This window comes from Lotus japonicus, chromosome 5 (assembly GCF_012489685.1).
Source record: "Lotus japonicus ecotype B-129 chromosome 5, LjGifu_v1.2".
Lineage (NCBI taxonomy): Eukaryota > Viridiplantae > Streptophyta > Magnoliopsida > Fabales > Fabaceae > Lotus > Lotus japonicus.
In genome coordinates this window covers 41,539,501-41,559,545 of record NC_080045.1, presented here as the reverse complement: position 1 = coordinate 41,559,545, position 20,045 = coordinate 41,539,501, and the positions used below count along the sequence as shown (strand labels likewise).

The 20,045-nt window shown below is 38.1% G+C and overlaps 2 protein-coding genes across 13 annotated transcripts; both read left to right on the top strand.

Moving 5' to 3' along the window:
* Nucleotides 1-296: 296 nt before the first annotated feature.
* On the top strand, nt 297-10,490 carry LOC130720444 (histone deacetylase HDT2-like). Of its 12 annotated transcripts, XR_009013060.1 has the most exons (9): nt 298-526; nt 616-671; nt 832-924; nt 1,011-1,056; nt 1,157-1,273; nt 1,490-1,776; nt 2,205-2,272; nt 3,611-3,974; nt 4,093-5,424. XR_009013060.1 is itself a non-coding variant. In XM_057571088.1 (6 exons), the coding sequence occupies exons 5-6, from the start codon at nt 3,891-3,893 to the stop codon at nt 4,498-4,500; spliced, it is 492 nt and encodes a 163-aa protein (XP_057427071.1). In that variant the 5' UTR covers nt 299-526; nt 616-671; nt 1,699-1,776; nt 2,205-2,272; nt 3,611-3,890; the 3' UTR covers nt 4,501-5,453. The 12 variants fall into 12 exon arrangements, 2 of the variants coding, with proteins under 2 accessions (XP_057427071.1, XP_057427070.1); XR_009013069.1 differs by having other exon boundaries at nt 297-924; nt 1,490-1,568; nt 1,699-1,776; nt 2,166-2,272; nt 4,093-5,433; XR_009013067.1 differs by having other exon boundaries at nt 297-924; nt 1,490-1,573; nt 1,699-1,776; nt 2,166-2,272; nt 4,093-5,432.
* Nucleotides 10,491-14,957: 4,467 nt separating this feature from the next.
* On the top strand, nt 14,958-17,039 carry LOC130719567 (pentatricopeptide repeat-containing protein At5g39710-like). The gene has a single exon (XM_057570186.1). It carries the CDS (start codon nt 14,958-14,960, stop codon nt 17,037-17,039), a length of 2,082 nt encoding a protein of 693 aa, XP_057426169.1.
* Nucleotides 17,040-20,045: the final 3,006 nt, after the last annotated feature.

Genomic DNA, 20,045 nt, shown 5'->3' with positions numbered 1-20,045 from the left:
GCTATCATTCGGGGATCTTTCATCATAGCTCTTACCGCTTAAGTTATCCTTCGGGATGATATATCATCAATCAATATCATCAATATTAATATCAATATCATCAATCAATCAATCAATATCAATATTAATAAATATATATATATATATTAGAAAAGAAGAACTTTTCTAAGGCTGATTTGATGACATGTCACTCCCACAGGCCAAGTTAATGGTGTGTCGCTCCCAGATTAGTTCTCACTTGATTTTTGACACGTGTCAAAGCTAGGCTCTTCCTCCTTGCCCCTACTTGCCACATATGTCATGATTTCTCCTTTCACCTAAACCTAAACTCTTCCCCTCTTTCAATTGAGCGGCTCCTCTCCCACAACGAACCTGACCGAGAAGCACCCCTCTTACAATTTAGCGGCTCCTCTCCCACAACGAATAAGACACAGTTTAGAGATTCAGGTTGTGAGAATTGTCAATTCTTTAAGATGGAAGAAGATCATGAGCGGATTGCGGATTGCACTACCCCCAATTTCAATGGGTGGGATTGTTTATTTGTATTGTCATCAAATTGAAACCCCTTTTTAGAATTTCTCCATTCTCATTTTGTTGTTAATTTTTTTTCTACAGGATTATTTCAATCATGGATCCAAGTCGGAGTTGGGCTGCGCGTTGGTTGCGAATTGGTATTTTTCTTTTATCTTCTGTTAGTTGTGCTAATTGTAATTGTCCTTTGCCTTGGCTGTTGCTAATAAGGAATCAAACAAATGGGGTTTAGAGGGATATATTGTTTCAATTTGTATTTTGAATTACTCATTTGCTATGCTGTTTTCCCTTCTATTCTAGAGGTTTTTACCCTTCTCAATTATACACGTTTTATTCAACTTTAATTACGCAAAAGTTGAAGAAACTCAAGTGCCACTTCGCTTAGACCTTCAAGTAAGTTAAAGACAAAACATTGTTCCCTTCTCTGAATCATTCACAGTGCTTTTTTTTGAACCATGTTTTTCTGATTTGTGTTTTAGCTTCAGTTCTTCAAGGTTTCTTTGATGCAGTCACTCTTCTGTTGAGGTATATTTGGATGGTGCTTTTCAATCTAAATTTTTAAAATTGATGCTCTTTTACTCATCATGTTTCTGTGATGTATATTATGTTTTTGTACCATTTACAGGAACAATGTCAACAAAAGAGAGGCACTTGAGAACTTGGACCTCATTCTTTTATGCCCTGATGAGATTGTCGTTCAGCCTCTACCCGTGCTTGGGAACTCAGAACCTCCTTGAAAATTGTGAGTGGCAGCTCTGTTCCTTTCATAGTTTTAGGTGTTTATTATGTTATTGTTATGATCTTAATTCTTAAATGCTTCTTTTGTATCTTTTTTATTTATTGCACAGAGCTCAATGCACTGTGTTTTGCTAGTTTTTCCATGATTCTCTCTTCCTTTCTTTCTAATTCTTTGAGCTGACTACAAGAAATACTTACAAGCTTCCTTTGTTGTTTGCAGGTTGCACGACAAGAAGAAGAAGAAGAAGCACGAGCATGGACATGACCATGACAGTAGCAGCAGCAGAGACAGCGATTATGTCATGTGTTTATGCTTTCTTAAAATTTAACCATATAATCATTATGTGACATTTTATTGCTGATTAATAAAAATGGTAATATATTACTTGCATTTTCTAATGTGTTGATTGCTTCTCATGCTACCTGCAGGTTCAGCAGTGCTGCATAAACTGTGGAGTATGCATGGGCAAGTACTTTTGTGCTACATGCAAATTCTTTGATGATGATGTAAGTTCTCTCGCGAGATAGAAATTGAGTTATGTTTCCTTCTTCGTGGATGTTTGAAAATTCTCTTACAATTGATTTCGAAGTCAAAATCAATTATGATTTATGAGAGTGGCATATTTTGGAATATTCGTCAATCATCCCATTATCCTATATTTTCGCTGTCAAGAGTCAGTGCATTCCGTAGGTGTCCATGAATGGTTCTTATCATTCTTCTATAAATCTTTCTACATAATCTCTGTATTTGTATTCTTAATGATATCACATTTACATTTTTCTACAGTTTCTTCTTTATAAAATGAATTACTTATATGATATCTCTGTCATGAAGCTATGCATAATTTCTATATTCCATCATAGTCAAATTTTTGTTATTATATACGTGCTCCTAGGATTTTGTGGCTTACCTGCACCTACATGAATATGCATAGGCGGCTGCCGGAGAAAATGAACAAGTAACAAGGGCCGGCTGGGAGAAACAGGGGAGGGGAGCTTGTTGGTAATTGTACCTTAATTTAACCGTTTCAATTTTCACGTGTAACCAGTGCATGTATCTATATCATCCTATGATTATACTTCCTCTCTATTCCTATATATAAGTCACAAATAACTAATTCTCTTAATTTAAGAGAATTAGTTATTTGTAATAAATTTGTAAAGAAAATGATTTACTTCCGTAGATTACCCTTATTTAGTTTGCTATGATTTTCTCTCCAAGTTAATACTTCTAAAGTTTATCATCTCTTTTACATTAAATATGAGGGTGAGCTTGGAAAAAATTGTTTAATGATTCCTAGATATTAGAAAGTGGCTTATATTTTGTAACAATTTTTTTTAAAAAAAGTGACTTATAATAGGGAACGGAGATAGTATATATAATGTTTTTTAATAGGCGGTTGTTAGTAAAATAATTCTCCTAGAATTCAAAAAAAAAAATTAGTTCTCCTCAAGGTTCTAACTATGGACCTTTAACCCTTCATCCCATTAATACTTATGCTATCATTCGGGGATCTTTCACCATAGCTCTTACGACTTGAGCTATCATTCGGGATGATATATATATAGCAGTTATATATAGCATAACCGGGAAATATTAATTTATTAGTTTTGAATTTTTTTGAAAAAATCAAAGGGGTTGTTTCTTAGACATGGGCAATATTAGTTTATTAGTTTTGAAGATTGCATCTAAATGTAATAGTTTTTATATCTTGATTTTCTTTTACTGTTAATCTCTATATTTAACCCTTTTCAAACATCACAAAATTATACTCAATGATTAGTTTTTATTAAGAGATAGTAGTATATCAATTTGGGCCTGTTGATAATGGGGATTCAATATGTGGCATGAGCTAAGTTTTTTGATTACATGTCTAAATATTACTCATGCTAAATAATGTTATTAATGTAAGACTATAAGTTGATTTAAACAATTTTTACACAATAAATACATTATATATGTTTCATTTAAATAGCACAAAATATGTGAATGAATCAAATGTGTCTCTATGAGTTATACCTATAGACTATAACATCACCTGAATTTTGGGATTTCTTTAACATACATAAGTAAACATTTGTGTACACTTGCACAAGTACCTTTTTACCTAAGATAGGGGGTTTCCAGATAATTAGGATTTTATAAGAAATTCAAAAATACCTATTTATTAGTTAATGATTAGGATACTAGTTATTGATTAAATAACATTAATTAAGGTAAGTGGATCTGGTAAATAAGTCATGGTAAAAACTTAATGAATTAAACCCCTACCCGATCCAAGCCCTTTTCAACCCGGAATCAAACCTTCCTCAACATTTTCCCCTTTTGTTTACTTCTCAGTGGATCCAGTTTAGGGTTCTTGATCGAGTCTCTCTCAATTTCTTCTCCTCTCCTCTGGTTATCCGTTTTCCCCCGCCCGTGTCCCCTGCTATTGCCTACTGGCTACTATCATACCTTCTGCTCGTTGGTGGCTAGGTTTTGTAGGTGGGTGTTGTTCTTTGTTTTCCTGTCCTGGTTGGTGAATGGATCTTGAAGGTGGGTTTTGTGCTCGTGGTGGGCCTCATCCCTGTGCTCGTTGGTAAGGTTTACTCGTTTGGTTTCCTTTGGGTTATCGTGGTAGATGGTGTTAAACCGCAGCAGCCACATGTCTCATGGAACGCAGGAGTCTTGTTCCAACCCTCATTCTTCTGAACTACCATTTCAGGTACTCATGTGCTAAAATTTCATGTGTGAAAGTGTTTAAATGTATATAATTTTAATATTTGATTAGTTGAGAAGTTTGTACTGAAGTCATCTCTGTTATGTTTCCATAACTGTTGCAGGGGGAAAATCTAGTTAGATTGATTAGTGAATGTGATGAGCAGCAGCAAGATGTGTCTTGTGGGGATGACGCACTGCAAGAGCAAGTGCCTGTTCAGCAAGAGCAAGTGCCTGTTCGGCAAGGGGAAAAAGGTTCTGTTGATGAAGAGGAAGGGTCTGATGATGATTCAGATGAAGGGTCTGATGATGATTCAGATGAAGGTTCTGGTGAAGATTCAGATGAAGGGTCTGGTGATGAAGAAGAAGAGTCTGGTGATGATGAAGATATTGGTGATGAGCAGCCACTTTGCGATACAATTCCAATTCTAATCAATGGTATGGAGGATAGGGCTGAGCAGAATTATCCATCCCGACCCAAACCCGAAAAAACCGACCAAAAAATAAGTAATGGGTCGAGTTGGGTCGGATAGACGGGTAAGACAAAATGGAAAGACAGTCTCATACGGGTGATAATGGTCGGGTGCCGGTTAGGAATTTAAAATCCACTTGTACCCGAACCCGACCGCATATCAGTGTTGTGTGTTTAAATTAAAACTACTTTTTAGCCTTGCAGCAGTCTGCACTCTGCAATTTGCGCAGAGAGGTATTTGCTTTCTATTTTTTTAATAGCTAAAAAGTAAAAGTAGCCATTATTTAATGCATTTGTTTGTAAAGAAGTGATTGCATGTCTTAATCAAAGAAAAAGCTTCTGGTCCATCACCGTTTCACATGACATGTTTTCTTTCTGACATACTAGGCTACTAGCCTTTCACGTGAAAAAAAGAGGTTTGAGAAATAAATCAAATACTTTCATGAGTTATCAGTTCATCACTTTATCTTCTTCATATCAATTTTCTGGTCCTTCTCTTGCTCTCCTTCTCCCACCACACTGCCACAGTGCCACTTCAGTCCAGCACCATTCTCTTCCTTCTCCCCCTTCCTCTTCTCTTCCTGTCCGCACCTATTATGCTCTCCGCAACTCTATTTTCTCCCTTGCTTCATCTAGGGAACACCATTGTTAATCATCTTTGAACAAAAAAACCATGCAAGATGAGAGCTTTACCATCTCTAATGGTGGTGGCACTGCAACGACGACCGCCGCTACCTTGTCTTAGTCATGGAACACAGCCTCTCCACCAAGCTCTAAAATACCCGTTCTAACCGACCCGCACAACCCGCTCATCGATTCAACCCGCACCCGACATATCCGAGGCTTCCATGGTCGGAAATGGTTTGGAATATGCTTGATTCAAACCCGTTAAAACCCGATATAATACACCCGAGCCCGCCCGAAACCGACCCGTGCTCAACCCTAATGGAGGATATGGGGGGAGTAAATTTCAAGGAATTGTCTATGAAAGGTGTTGTTAGATATAACTTTGTGGATTGAGAGTGTGGATTCTTGTTCTACAGTTGGTATGCTCGGATGCACGGATTTGCTGCTAGGAAGTGTAGGATGGTTAAAAACAAAGATGGGCATGTCATTCAACAGACATTTGTTTGCTTTAGGGAAGGTAAAAGGACAGAAACCGGTTCTGTTGGTGCAAAGCGTAAGCGATCTGTTAGAAAAAGACACACAATGTGAGTGTCTAGCTCATTTACAAGTTCACGTTTGTAAGGTGGACAAACGTTGGCATGTCAGATCTTTTTTTGATGTTCATAATCATGTACTTATCGGTGATAAATTTATTGGGTTGGCACTTGCACATAGGAGAATGTCTGAGGCTGAAATCACCCAAATGAACAACTTGAGGAAAGCTGGTATTAGCGTCCCACAAGCCTATGGTGTGTTTGCGAACCAGATGGGGGGGGTATCAAAATGTGCCTTTTGGAGTCCAAGCAATGTACAATGAAGGATACAAAGAAAAGAATAAGGATGTGAATGATGCCAGAGGTGTCATTGGTTTCTTACGTAAGTTGAAGGAGAAGGATCTTGACATCTTTTGGAAACACACAAGTAATGATGATCGAAGGCTAGACAAGTTGTTTTGGAGTGATGGTTGCAGCCGTATGAACTATGCATTGTTTGGTGATGTGTTGGCATTTGATGCAACATATAAGAAGAACAAGTATAAGCGTCCGTTGGTGGTATTCTCTGGTGTTAATCATCACAATCAGATTATTATCTTTGCTTCTGCTCTAGTCTCTAATGAGAAAGAGGAAACTTACGTGTGGAAACTCTTGAAAGATTAACCTTTCTGGAAATCTATTTTAAATATCTACAACTCTCTAGTTAAACACTCGTTCATTTGAGTCCCATAATTAGGTGATATTAGGCCTTAAAGCTTACTGTCCGGAACAGGAAAGACAGTAGGTGTAACAGTTACTAAAAACGACCCCCAGATCACATTACTAAACCAAAAATTATGATTTTTATATGTCTGGAAAGCTATTTAGAAAATCTACAACTTTCATTTTAATCACGTTTTCATTTGACGACCATAAACAGGTAAAAAGGGGCTCTGAAGTCCGCTGTCCAGTACAGGAAACTGGCAGCGAAACTCCCACCTCTAGTTTAAGCTATAAACCATTTCAGCCCAAGGCTTTAAGCTATGTTCCAGCAATAAATATCAAATCACATAGGTCTCATATCATAATAGTACAGCAAGCAAACCTTCAACCCAAACCCTCATGCAAACCCTCAACAATCAAGATTCTTCACAACCAAACATAGCAACAAGTCCCTAACAAACTACCCAATCCTAGGACCAGCCCTTACCTTGTTTTAGAGCTTGAAAATAGAAAGAAAGAAGATGGTTCTCCTGCTGTCCAAACCTCTTTGCCTGGCTCTCTGTCTCTCCCTCTTCCACTCGCGATCTCTCTCCCTCTCGCAAGTTCTCTCTCGCGCGCGCGTCGTGAGTGGTGGTGGCGGCTTGGGCGGCGGCGCTCCTCTTCTCTCTCAAGCTCTCTCTTCTCTCTTTTCCTCTGGTTTCTAACGTGAAAGAGTGTGGGTGCAACTTCTGTTTTCTGACTCTTAGAAAATAGGGTTTTCCCCCCCTCTTGACTAAACCCATGCAAACCAACATGTGGGCTAGGGTTTGGCTTTTACCTTTTTAAGCCCAAACCACTTAAACCTATGGCCCACTAATCAACCCTAATCAGGTCTGAACATAATTAAAACCCAACTATTTTTAATTAAAAACCCAACCAAATTCGGAATAAAAATAAAAACACATTAATAAATTCCCTGGCACTTTACAGCCAGAACCCTGCTCGGTAAAATTCGAATATCGCGAGTTACAGAGGTCGTAATGACCTGATTCCACTTCGAGAATTTTCTACACTTAAAGGGCTACAACTCTCATGAAGGAAGTTTTCCCAAATGAGATCGTTAAGACCCTCTAAAAATTCACACAAGTTGACAAGCGTAATCTGTCCAAAACTCAAACTTAGCCAAAAGTCTCATTTTATTCAATCTATCACTTAAGCATTACATAAGTAAGTCTAGGGTCTTACATATCATCAGGCGTAGCCTCACATTGTGTATCAGAGACTTTTGAACCACTACTACCAGTAGGAGGGGCTTGGCTTTGAAATTGGTATTGTGGTGGATGCATGGGGTATTGTGGATTTGTGAAATTTTCATCAGGGTGAAATGGTTGGTTTTGAGGTGTATATGGAAACATTTGGTACTAAGAATTATGAACATTGCCACCGGTGTGAGGTGGTTGGTTTTGAGGTGGATATGAAGACATTTGGTAGTGTGAATTTTGAAAATTGCCACCGGGGTGATGCGGTTGGTTTTGAGGTGGATATGGAGACATTTGGTGTTGAGAATTTTGAAAATTTCCTCGGGTGTGACGCGGTTGGTTTTGAGAATGGAATGACTGTGGAAACATTGGATTTGAAGGATTTTGAAAATTATCACCGGTGTGAGGAGGTTGGTTGTGAGGAGGAAATGACGGCGTAGGTCGAAACACCTGTGAAGGTTGGTTTCCTTGTTGTAACACCGGCGGAGGTTGAGAACTTTCATTGGTGGGAGGTGTTTGATTGTCCAACAATTCATAGTATTGTTGATAATGATGGTGATCCATTTTGAATTTTTTTTTTGAATCTTTGGACAAGAGAGAACTTGTGGGAGTAAAAATTGATGTGTAAAATGATGAAGTGCATTATATATAATGTATAAAAGCTGAAAATGGGAGAGAAACGGTCTGATAACCGGCCCAACCGGTCAAACAACCTCAAACGGTAAAAAAACGGCTCCAGCCGGTCAAAACCGGTCTGAAACCGGTCCACAACGGGAGGGTGACCAGCTCAACCGGTCACCCAATATTTAAACCCAAATAAGAGCCCAAACCTAACCCTAGCCGTATTCTTCTTCTCTCCCTTTCTTCCTCCTTTCTTCTCCCCTCTCCTCTTCTCTTTTTCAATCTGCAACTCAACTCCACCAAAACCCACCTCACTGCAAACTCACCACCACCGAAACCTAACTCACCGACACCGAAACCTACCTCACCGCCACCGCAACCAAAATCCACCTCACCGCCACTAACCCACAACAAAACAACCCTCACCGCCACCAAAAGCCCCAAATCGACTGACCACCACCCAAATCGGAGCCACCAGATCAGATCAGGGGAAAGGAAGCCCTTTTTCGCACATGCAAAGCAATATAAGTCTCCAGATCATCTCCCTTTCAACCAGATCGGACATGCAAGGCTCTGAGATTTTTTTTTCCTATGTAAATATCAATATGCAGTGTAAAAGTTTGATTTTTTATGTAAAGTTTGGATTTTTTTTTAAAAAAATTGATTTTGGTTCTGTTCTTGTGTTAGTTTATGCAATCTGTTGTTCTTCCTTCTTCTCTACCGTTTCTTCCCTCTGAAAGTAGTTGATGAAGCATGTGAGAGAAAATAATAATTTTTTAATCTAAGAGCTCATCAAGCAGGGGCAGGGGCGTATCTAGGTAGGGGCAAGCAGGGGCCATCGCCCCCCAAAATTTGAAATGTTATAGGTCTTTTTATATATAAGATGTTCATCAAGTTGAAGTTCCTGACATGAAAGCCCATTATTTTATGGGTAATGGTCGTCATAAGAAACAAGATGGAGATAAGGAACATCATTATAGGATATATGTATTTTATTCTGCAATTGATTTGCAACTATCTGAATTAAATAGAAGATTTAGTGTAGAAGCAGTGGAGCTTCTCTTACTTAGCTCAACTTTAGATCCTAAGGAAAATTTTAAATCATTTGGTTATGAGAAAATTTGTAAGCTTATTGAGAAATTTTATGCAGATAATTTTTCCGAGCTAGAAAAGAGAAATTTGTCGTTTCAAGTTCCAACTAAGACATTATCATTCAGATATTTTCCGAGATCCTAATTTAGGAAAAATTTCTAGTTTATCCGAGTTTTACCAGAAGTTAGTTGAAACTGGAAAAACAACAATATTTCCACTTGTTGATAGATTGATACATCTTGTTTTGACATTCCCTGTTTCAACAGATCGAATTTACAGAACGATCTTTTTATGAAATGAAAGTTGTTAAGACTTCGGCTTTGCAACAATTGAAGATGATCTTCTCATAAATTTATTAATTGTATATATCGAGAGAGAAATTGCTGAAGAACTCTATGTTGATACAATAATTGATAAATTTAGTACTATGAAAGAACGAAGAGTTGTATTTAAATAATCTTTTATAATTTAAAGTTTATATAATATTCAATGAAGATTTTTTTAGTCTTATATTTCGCCCCCCCTATAAGAAAATCCTGGATACGCCCCTGAGCAGGGGCTCTTGCACAAGAGACCCTGCACTGTAGCTAAGAGTCTGAAGGCCAACTCCAGCGCAGGCAAAAAATAAGAGCCGGCTCTTAAAACCTCCAGCTGGGCTAAGAGCCCAGCGTTGGAGTTGCTCTTAGTAACCAAACGGTTCCACAAAGTATGCATCTCTGGAAGTTCTCTGTTATTTCTGTTTTACCTCTGGAATGTTAGTTCCACTAAGAAATATCTAATGTCTGGGCTTTAACAGATTGGTGTTCTCAAGAAAGAGCTTGAATCTGTTAGGAAACACCGAAAGTAGTACCGTACGAGGCGTATTTCAGTTCATGTACCAGTAGTGTCATTGGTTAGTTTACAAATGTATTGAGGCTATTTTTTTGGGCTGATATTGCCTTTGCATCTTAACATTATGGTAATGTTTGCCATATAAATGATCATTATGTTGTATTATTTTTCTTGTTTGATAATTATATATGTTTACTGGACAACATTGTAGGTTGGTTACACGAATGCTGGTAAGAGTACCCTTTTGAATCAATTAACTAGAGCAGATGTTCTTGTGGATGATAAATTTTTTGCAACTTTGGATCCAACTACGAGGAGGGTACAGAACTGTCAAAATATACCTGGAGAATTTTCTATTCTTGTTCACAAACTATTAATTGTCTTCATTTTGTTGGTTGATTTCAACTTTGTTTCTTATCTGTAATGGGACTTAGATGCCATCTTCAATTTTTTTTTTGATGAATTATGTTTCAAAACCTTAAAATCTGCCATTGCCTTATAACATAGTAACTTCCTATGATGCATGGGTACTCCATTTTGGATGTCGTACATGTACCGGGTACGTACCCGGTACCACTACTCGTTGGGTGCTTGAAAATACGTACGTACCCAAATAATTTAAAAAAAAATGGATACTGTTATGAATAAAGGGAGGAACTAACATAAGCAAAGAAAGGAGAAGCAAGTAAAGAGAGAATAGAGCAAGAGAAGAGAGCATAGTGTGAATGAGGAGTTCGTTGCTTGATGCAAACTCCTCTATATTTATAGAGCTAGGTTAACATAGAGAGACAAAATACATGGGCTTGGCCCATTGACCCATGATGTCATTCTATTTACAACACTCCCCCTGAATGACATCCCTTAAGAATGTGTCTCGTTAAAACCTTACTAGGAAAAACCCTTGAAGACAAAAACCTAGTGAAGGAAAAAGAGGACAACATTCATTAAAGGAAAAATAGTACATTGCATTTCAGTTGAGGTCTTTGAGTCGACGAACTCCAATGCTTCGTACAAGTCTTTCGAATGTTGTATTTGGAAGAGCCTTCTTATTACTTGAGCGAATTTGTTGGATGTCTATGTCACCATTCTTTTGTAGATCGTGAGAGAAGAAGAGCTTTGGCAATATGTGCTTTGTGCTTTGGTCATCCTATTCATAAAACTCTCCCTGGATGACCATCTCTTAAGAATGCGCCTCACTAAAAACCTTCATAAGAAAAACCCTATGGGATAAAAACCTAGTGAAGGAAAAAGAGTACATCATTCTATAGTTCGTCTTTGTACATTGCCTCATTAAAAACCTTATCATGAAAAATCCAATGAGAAAAAAACATAGTTAAGGAAAAAAGAGTGCAATGAAATATAGTTGACAATCTTTGAGCCATCGAACTTCGATATTTCGTAAAATTCTCTCAAAAGTTGTTGCCGGAAAGAGCCTTCATGAGTGAGGAAGACTTCAAGCTGTATCATAACTCCTTTGAATATCTTCTTTAGCCTTGTGTTGTCTGCAAGGTGATGCATGAATCTCCGATGTAGAATTTCTCATATTCAGAGTTGGGAAATGAAACAGGAACTGTTAAAAGCATGTCTCATTTTGTCAATCAATGACCAATTCAGAACCAAACAACTATGGAATATCCTTTTACTCATTTAGGGTATATACTTCAAGTCCAAAGATTTTTATATTTCTGCAAATGAATTACTTCTTTATATGTTGGTCAACCACACCCTTTAATATGGGTTCAATATTCTCGCACTTATAATATTGAACGCTACTTCATTTTTCGACAATTTTTCAAGTTCTTGATTCCTTGTTTCAAGAGGTTTAAATAGTTTTCAGAATCTCTACGCTTTTCATGATAATTTTCCTCATAACAAGACCATCTTCTCTCTCTAATATTTATCTTTGGAACCAAGTTTAGGCATGCCTTAGCCTAATTAAATTTCAATAGAGGACACTTGCACCATAAAGAAAATTAGAAATCTCTTTTAGTTAGAGAATGCATTCTTTTGAACTTTAGGTTCACATTATTGTGTGCAGGTATATATAAGCATTCTACACAAATTTATATAGCTGCTTAGTTTTTCTCTCCCCTTGATGCCGAGAAATAATGATAAGTAAGATATGCAATATCTTCTAGCAAGAGCATAATCTCAGCTTTCTTTTAATCTCATCAAAGTGTTGCCTGCTGGACAACTGAGAAAATATAGCTCACATAAAAAGTTCTTAGATGAGAATTATTAGGTTCCTGACAATGCACCAATTCAATGGAGAGAATTATAATGACTCATTGGCTTGATGCATATAGATGTTCCCACTAGCAACATCACATGTCCAAAAATTAAGGACATTTGTTCTCTTAATGATTGTCTAGCTATAAATAAGAAGCGTTTAGCTAAATGTATTTGCCAGATCATTTTAAATATGAACATGTGCAACTCGACATTTAAAATCATGTCATATACCAACTTGATCAAGGTTGGAAATTTAACTATATCAAGGTCGATGCATTGACAAACACTAAATATATGCACATGTATCACATCAAATATATTCAAGAATCATAGGAAATTCATCTTATTTTGCCACAATTTTAATTTTTGGCTTTGAGAACAACATCTGAGAAATAGACTTTTGCATCATAAGACTCGAGATGGTCTAACCGGTCTTATGTCAATCACAATTACTTCTTCCAAATGAAGAACTTTGATAATCAAAGTAATTTTTCAATATTTTAAATAATATTTTCTCGCATTTTGAATCCTTAAGGGATTTTCACATTTTTTCATTTTTATCTTCATACTTTGAAATCACCAACTGGGGAAATTTAAGAGCTCAAAGTATGAGAGTCTCTACATAACACTTGAATCCTCAACATTCTCCCCCTCAAGTGTGAATTTTCACCACATTACCATAAAAATTTGTTTGAGATTTCATTTGCCTCTTCTGAAGAGTTGTCATACAATATCATATATGCAATGTCCTTCAGGGACAATAACCATGCTTCAATAAAATAGCGAAACTTTTATCAATAAAATATTTTCTTTTGGAAATATTTCATTCATAATACATAATATCATATATACTGTTACATGTCCTTTAGGGACAATTAACCATGCTTCAATAAAATATTACAATTTTTATCAATGAAATATTTGCTTCTGCAAGCAAATATTTCAATCATAATACATAATTTAGAGGTAAGTATAAATTTCATTCTAGTCCCTCTTACACATTTGGATCTGTATAATCGAAAAACGTTCATACATATATCAATATTTTTTTCTATTAAAACCATATAATAAATATGAATTAAAACATTTGAGTTAATAAAAAATCCTACATAAGTTAAGAACTTGGTAGACAAATCAGTGAAATTGTCAATTGAGAAAGGTGGCTGCTTAATAAATCATTGCATCGTCATGCCCTTGAATATCGATGGCAACAATCTACATTTCACCTCATCAATCACCCCGCCAATAACCATTTTTGTGTTAAAGTACCTCGAATGCTCCATGGGATCAGAGTCTCCTGAATAGGCGTCCAATGCCAATGTTTGCAAGTGTTCTGGTATTTCAACCGTTGTGACGGCGGGCACGAAAGGTTGAAATTCAACTACATCCTCAGCCTCAAGACGTTGTCCACGCTTGAAATCTCTCATATGGTTCAAATACTCCACCTGAGCTTGCAAATGTTCATTCTGACGTTGAACATTTTGCAAGGTATCCAGCATATGCTTTAAAGCCACTGGTGTAATGCCTGTTATCACCTCTTGTTCTTTCACATGGTTACTAGCCTTCAAGTCATCTAGATTATGTGTACGGGCGTCGTTGGCCGCAACCGGACACCTGGATTTGACTTAGCCAACAGATCTGAAGGTTTTCCCGGAGTTGGTTCTGTCGCCGGTGACGGTTGTAATCGCGCCACCGAGTGAACACCATCTGGTTTAGAATGTATGACATGGTTATCATCTCGATCGCCGCCGCGTCTGTCGTGACGACCCCCACCTCTACGGCGAAAGTCACGACGACCAACACCGCACGAACGAGTCTCCATTAACCGGAACCCTCACCTTCTACGTCACGTGTAGATCTAGGTCAAAGCCACAGACGGCGCCAATTTTTGGGAATTTGGACATTTCGAGTTTTACATTCAGACATCTCAAAATTCATAATCCTTATGAGTTTTAAAACCCATAATATAAATTTTGGGATATGCAGGTGTTAGAAAAGTCCTTGAGTAGAGCTTCTGAGCGCATGATTGAATTCGTTTCATCATGATTTAGTTGTTTCATCTCGGCTTACCACCACCCTCCACCATCGCTGCCACTACTGCCACCACTACGACCACAGTTGCCGCCGCCACCCCCACCACCGTCGCCGCCGCCATCACCATGCTCCACTACTGCCACCATCGTTGAAACCTTCATACCACCACTATCGCCGCCTCCACCCTCCACCACAACCGCCACCGCCGCCACCAACACCACATCCACCCTCATTGTCACTACCACTACCGTCGCGGCCACCACCATCCACCACCACTGCCACCATCATCACCTTCCAACACCACCACTACCGGACCATCAGTGTATGACCAAACGCTGTATAGTGTTAAAATTTTATCAAGTCTAATGCAATCAGGTCTTATCCTATCGGGCATTATACTATATAACGTACCAAACAGTAATTAGAGTTTTAAAACAATGCCTTTGACTTTGAGTGGTGTTGGATCTCAAGTTCACTTGAGAACACAAACACAAACAAGCGAGGGTTGTAGAGAGAGAAAGCCAGAGGAAAGGTAACATTTTCGCCGCCACAACACAATGAGTCTCCTTCTCCGTGCCTTTCGCCGCCACATCGTCCGGAACAGCGGCATGACCCGCGGCTTCACCGCCGCCGCCGCCGCCGGGAGCTTGGAATCAGAACCGAAGAAGGTGACATCTGGGGGGTTGTTGAAGACAACAACGACTGTGTCGGAGATGAATCGGAAGGGTTTGGACCCTGCTCGTGAGTCTCTGATTCATTTGTTATGCTGCGACCAGTTGCAGAATGATAATGCTTATAAGGTGTTGAGTGAAATGGTTAATAGTGGGTTTTTGCCCTCGGTTGCTACATACAACGTGCTTCTTCATGCATATTGCCGTGATAAGAGGGTTGATGAGGCCATGGGGATTTTGAGGGGCATGGCAGTGGAACCAAATGTGGTTTCTTTCAATACCGTTATTGACGGGCTTTGCGCGAAAAGGAGGATCAAAGAGGCTGAGGAGCTGCTTCAGGAGATGAATTCCAAGGGTTTGGCCCCTGATTCTGTCACTTACAACACCTTGATCACTGCCATGAGTAAAAATACTAACCTTGTCATTCGTGCTATTGCGCTTTACGATCAGATGAAACAACAACGCATCCCTGTTCCCTGGACCACTTACACGTCTCTCATTCATTTGCTCTGCACTTACAATGTAGATAAGGCTTATAAGGTTTTCACTGAAATGATTGCTAGTGGCTTTGAGCCCTCGCTTGTTACATACAACGAGCTTATTCATGCATATTGCTGTAGGGACAGGGTTCAGGATGCTATGGGGATTTTTAGGGGTATGCCTGACAGGGGTTTGACCCCTGATGCTGTTATTTGTAACACTCTAATTACTTTTTTTTGCAAATACGGGGAGCTGGAAAAGGCCTTTGAAATGAGGGCTGAGATGGTTGAGAGGGGCATCTTGCCTAATGCTGACACGTATTCAAAGCTTATAGATTGCCTGTGCCCACAGCGAAGACTGTCAGAAGCTTTTGATCTCTTCCGAGAAATGCTAGGTGGGGGGCTGTCGCCACGTGAATATGCTTATTTTAATTTGGTCGGTGCTTATTGTCTTGTAGGTGAATTCAGTAAGGCTTTTCATTTGCGTGATGAAATGATACACAAGGGGTTTTTGCCTGATTTTGTTACTGAGTTTTCACCATCTCTTGTTACATACAACGCCCTTATTTATGGGAATTGCTTGTTGGGAAGGGTTGAGGAGGCTCTGGGGATTTTGAGGGGCATGGCTGAGATGAGCTTGTCCCCTGATGATGTTAGTTATAACATTGTTATTTCCGGGTTTTGCAAACTCGGGGAGTTGGGGAAGGCGTTTGAATTGATGGTGGAGATGGATGAAGCAGGGGGTATAAGGGGGGTGGATCTAGCCGTGTTTTCATCACTTATGAAAGGCCTGTCGGATGAGGTTAATTATAATAGTGTGATAAATGCTTATTGTGCTGAAGGTGAAGTGTCTAAGGCTCTAATATTGCATGATGAAATGGAACACCATGGTTCTTTGCGAGCTTCTGTTCTCTATATTATGCTTTTTGATGGATTTGATAAGAAAGCTAGGACAAGGGGAGCTAAGGAGTCCCTTCTGAGGATGTTTTATGATTTGTGTACGAGTCTGCCAACTTTCACATATGATACTCTGATAGAGAACTGCAGTAATAATGAATTTAAGAGTGTGGTAGAGCTTGCCAAAGGTTTCGGGATGAGGGGTTTAAAGAATGAAGCTGCCAGTGTTTTGAACACAGTGCTTCAATGGAATTATAAGCCAGATGGAGCAGTTTATAATTTTTTAATTGTTGAACATTGTAGGCGTCGTAATGTTGATAAGGCGTATAATATGTACATGGAGATGGTACATTATGGTTTTGCTTCTCATATGTTCTCTGTACTTGCTCTTATTAAAGCCCTATTTCATGTTGGAAGGCACAATGAGGTAAGGAGGGTCATTCAAAATGTATTGAGGAGTTGTAATATCAATGGTTTTGAGCTACATAAAGCACTTAGTGAAACTGGTGTCATCGTCAGGGAAGATAAAGTGAAAGATGTTCTTTTGAATGTGCTAGCTGAAATAGCGATGGATGGCCTGCTACTTAATGGTGGAAAGTGCTCATATGCTCCAGCAAACTCTGTTGCCATAAACTTTAAGTAGAAAACTAGGAATTGTTTTCATGACTGGACAATTGCTGCTGCAGGCAGTTAGAGGGCAGGTGGGTGTAGTTAGTTATTAGAAGTTATTTGCCTTGATGTATAATTATGTTTGAATTTTAAATTAACTGCACCAGGGTATTTATAAGTAAGGTCTGGAGAGATTCATGCAACTCTAGAATTTCCTGCTATGTAACATATTTCTGTGGAGATTCTTCATCTCTACTACAACTATAATGAGTATTTCCCTTCAACTCTAGAATTTCCCAGCTATGTAATATCAAAGTGCCATGTAAATGTAAGTGAGAACTTAAAGCAGACAGAGGCTGCTGCATTCCACTTAGGCGCAATAACGACATGATTTGCTCCAATTACATCATTTTGGAACTTAAAGCAGACAAAGGCTGTTCCATTCCACATAGCCGCAATAACCACATGATTTTCTCCAATTAAGTCATTTTTCTTAGTACTCAGATAAAAAGAAGATGAAGGAAGTAGTTTAGAGTGTTGTAAAGACAAGAAAAACTACCTCACATGAAATGTTATTATGTCTTTAAAGGAAATTATTAATCCACTTTGGAGTTAATTGGGGCAAAAATAAACAAGTACAAGAAATTGGGGAGGTTTGTTAATGATGTGCACAAGAAAGTTAGAGGGCAGTTGGGTGTAGTTAGTTATTAGAAGTTATTTGTCTTGATGTATAATTATGTTTGAGTTTTAAATAAACTGCACCAGGGTAGTTAGTTATATGTAAGTTGTGCGGAATTTAGATAACTATTCAGAAGTTAAGTTGCTGGGTTGTTATGAAGAGATGCAGACAACTCTCAAATTTCCTGCTATGTCATATTTTCAAGCCAGCCATGAAGAAAAGACATTATAAAGAGCTAGAAGCTGAAGAGAGAGCTTCAGAACTCAGATTGGCATCCGTTCAAACAAAGGTGCTATAATTGAAGGGAAAGAAAAGGTATATATGTATTTGTTAAACATAATCGTCCCTCTGAAATTATCCTCAACTCTAGCTAGCTGTACTTTGCATTGCATATCCCTCTTCTTAATCAAATTTGGTCTGTCTGCTATTATGTTTCATTCCCTCTTCATGAAGACAATGGATTTGTTGATGACCACTGTACTTTAGATTAAAGCCATTGGGCCTGTTTTCACCTAGTGTAAACTATATAAAGAACTTCCATACTTGATTTTGGTCAAATCCTTGCAAAATCTTAATCGGGGTAGTTTTGGTTTTTTGGGTGTATTAACTTTGAGCTTAATTGTTTTGTTTTGTTGGTTTACTTGAATGAGAACCAATTATGGTGTCCGTCATTCCTTTCCTCTGTTTCTACTTTCTATCTTCTTCTTCCCTCTCTCAGATTCTGACCTATCACAAATTATCCTTGATCATGCCTGTTGGAGCTGTGGGCTTATTTTTTAATTTTTTTCTTTTGCAAGTGGTGATCTTCCCTCCTTTTTTTTAACATAATCCATTTTTTTGCTTTGAATTGCTATACAAGTTTGATTGTAGATTTAGCTTTCTTTGATAGCTAAGTAGTCATGGCTGGCCGACATTCATGATGGATTTAGTATTAAGTTACTCAGTTCGGTTGCATTTTTACATTTATATGTATTGTTATTTGTTTGTTTGTGGCTATAACCTATCAAACAAGACTACTTAACTGAGAAGTAGTAGATTAGGTCACTTGCTACTACTATAAAATCCAAGAATTTAAATCCTCAATCCTGAATGAGTTTGTTTCATGACCAGCAAGTTTTTCAGCATGTTGACAAAATCATGTCAAATCTCTTCAATCCTGAATTAAGTACATATATTTTCAGGATGGCTCTATGATTTACTAAGTTTGAGCACAGGCAGGTTCCCCTTTGTTGCATTTCTTCTCCAACCTTCTGAATTTATTTTCTTGTATGTGGATGTTTAGAGATGATGTAGATCCCCCCCCCCCTGGAGTCATTTGCCTCAAAACAGGGAGGCTGCAAGACATTCTATATATTTCTAACTAATTCAGAAATTGTTTAGAAGTGAATGATATTATAGCTCAAATTGGAAGTAAAAAATTGTCAAGTTTATTTGTATTTTCTTCTTGTCTGTGAAATAGGCTTATGTGCAGCAATAAGAATCAAGTAGATTAAAGTTGACCCAACTTAAACAAAGACCTCGCATAGTTCTTTGTTTTCAATAAGTGATATTCCATGCCTTTTATAGATTAGTATGTTTGTTATATGTATAAGGTGTTTGTTCATTCTCGTGGTCAATTTCGTACTTACAAATATTCTTTGTCTATTCCAGCAAAATGTCGGAATACATAACCGTTTGTCCCCTGATGCTGTTACTTATAACACTGTAATTGCTAACTTTTGAAATGAAGACGGAGATGGTTGAGAAGGGCATCTTGCCTGATGCTGTCACGTATTGGAATCTTATACAGGCCCTGTACCCGCAGCGAAGACTGTTGGAAGCTTTTGATCTCTTCCGAGAGATAGGCTTATCCCCTGATGCTGCTAGTTATAGCAGTATTATTTCTGAGTTTTGCAAACTTGAGGAGCTGGGAAAGGCGTTTGAATTGAACATGGATATGGATGATGGTATCTCGGGGAGCCGTGTATTCATCACTTTTGAAATTGACAACCTCTGGGCGTGGGAAGGTAAAATTAAAGATGCTCTTTTTAATGTGCTAGCCGAAATAGCAATGGATGGCTTGCCACTTAAGGGTGGAATGTGTTCATAAGCTCCAGTGAACTCTGTTACCATAAACTTTAAGTAGAAATTGTTTTCTGTGTGTTTTTTAAATCAGAAGGTCTTTCTTACTGTTGCTAATTTGCTTTCAGGACTACAAAACTGCTGCTGCAGGCAGTTAGAGGGCAGTTGGGTGTAGTTAGTTATTAGAAATTATTTGTATTGATGTATATTCTGTTTGAATTTTAAATAATTAAACTGCACCAAGGTAGTTATAAGTAAGTTGTGCAGAATTTAGATAACTATTCAGAAGTTAAGTTGCTG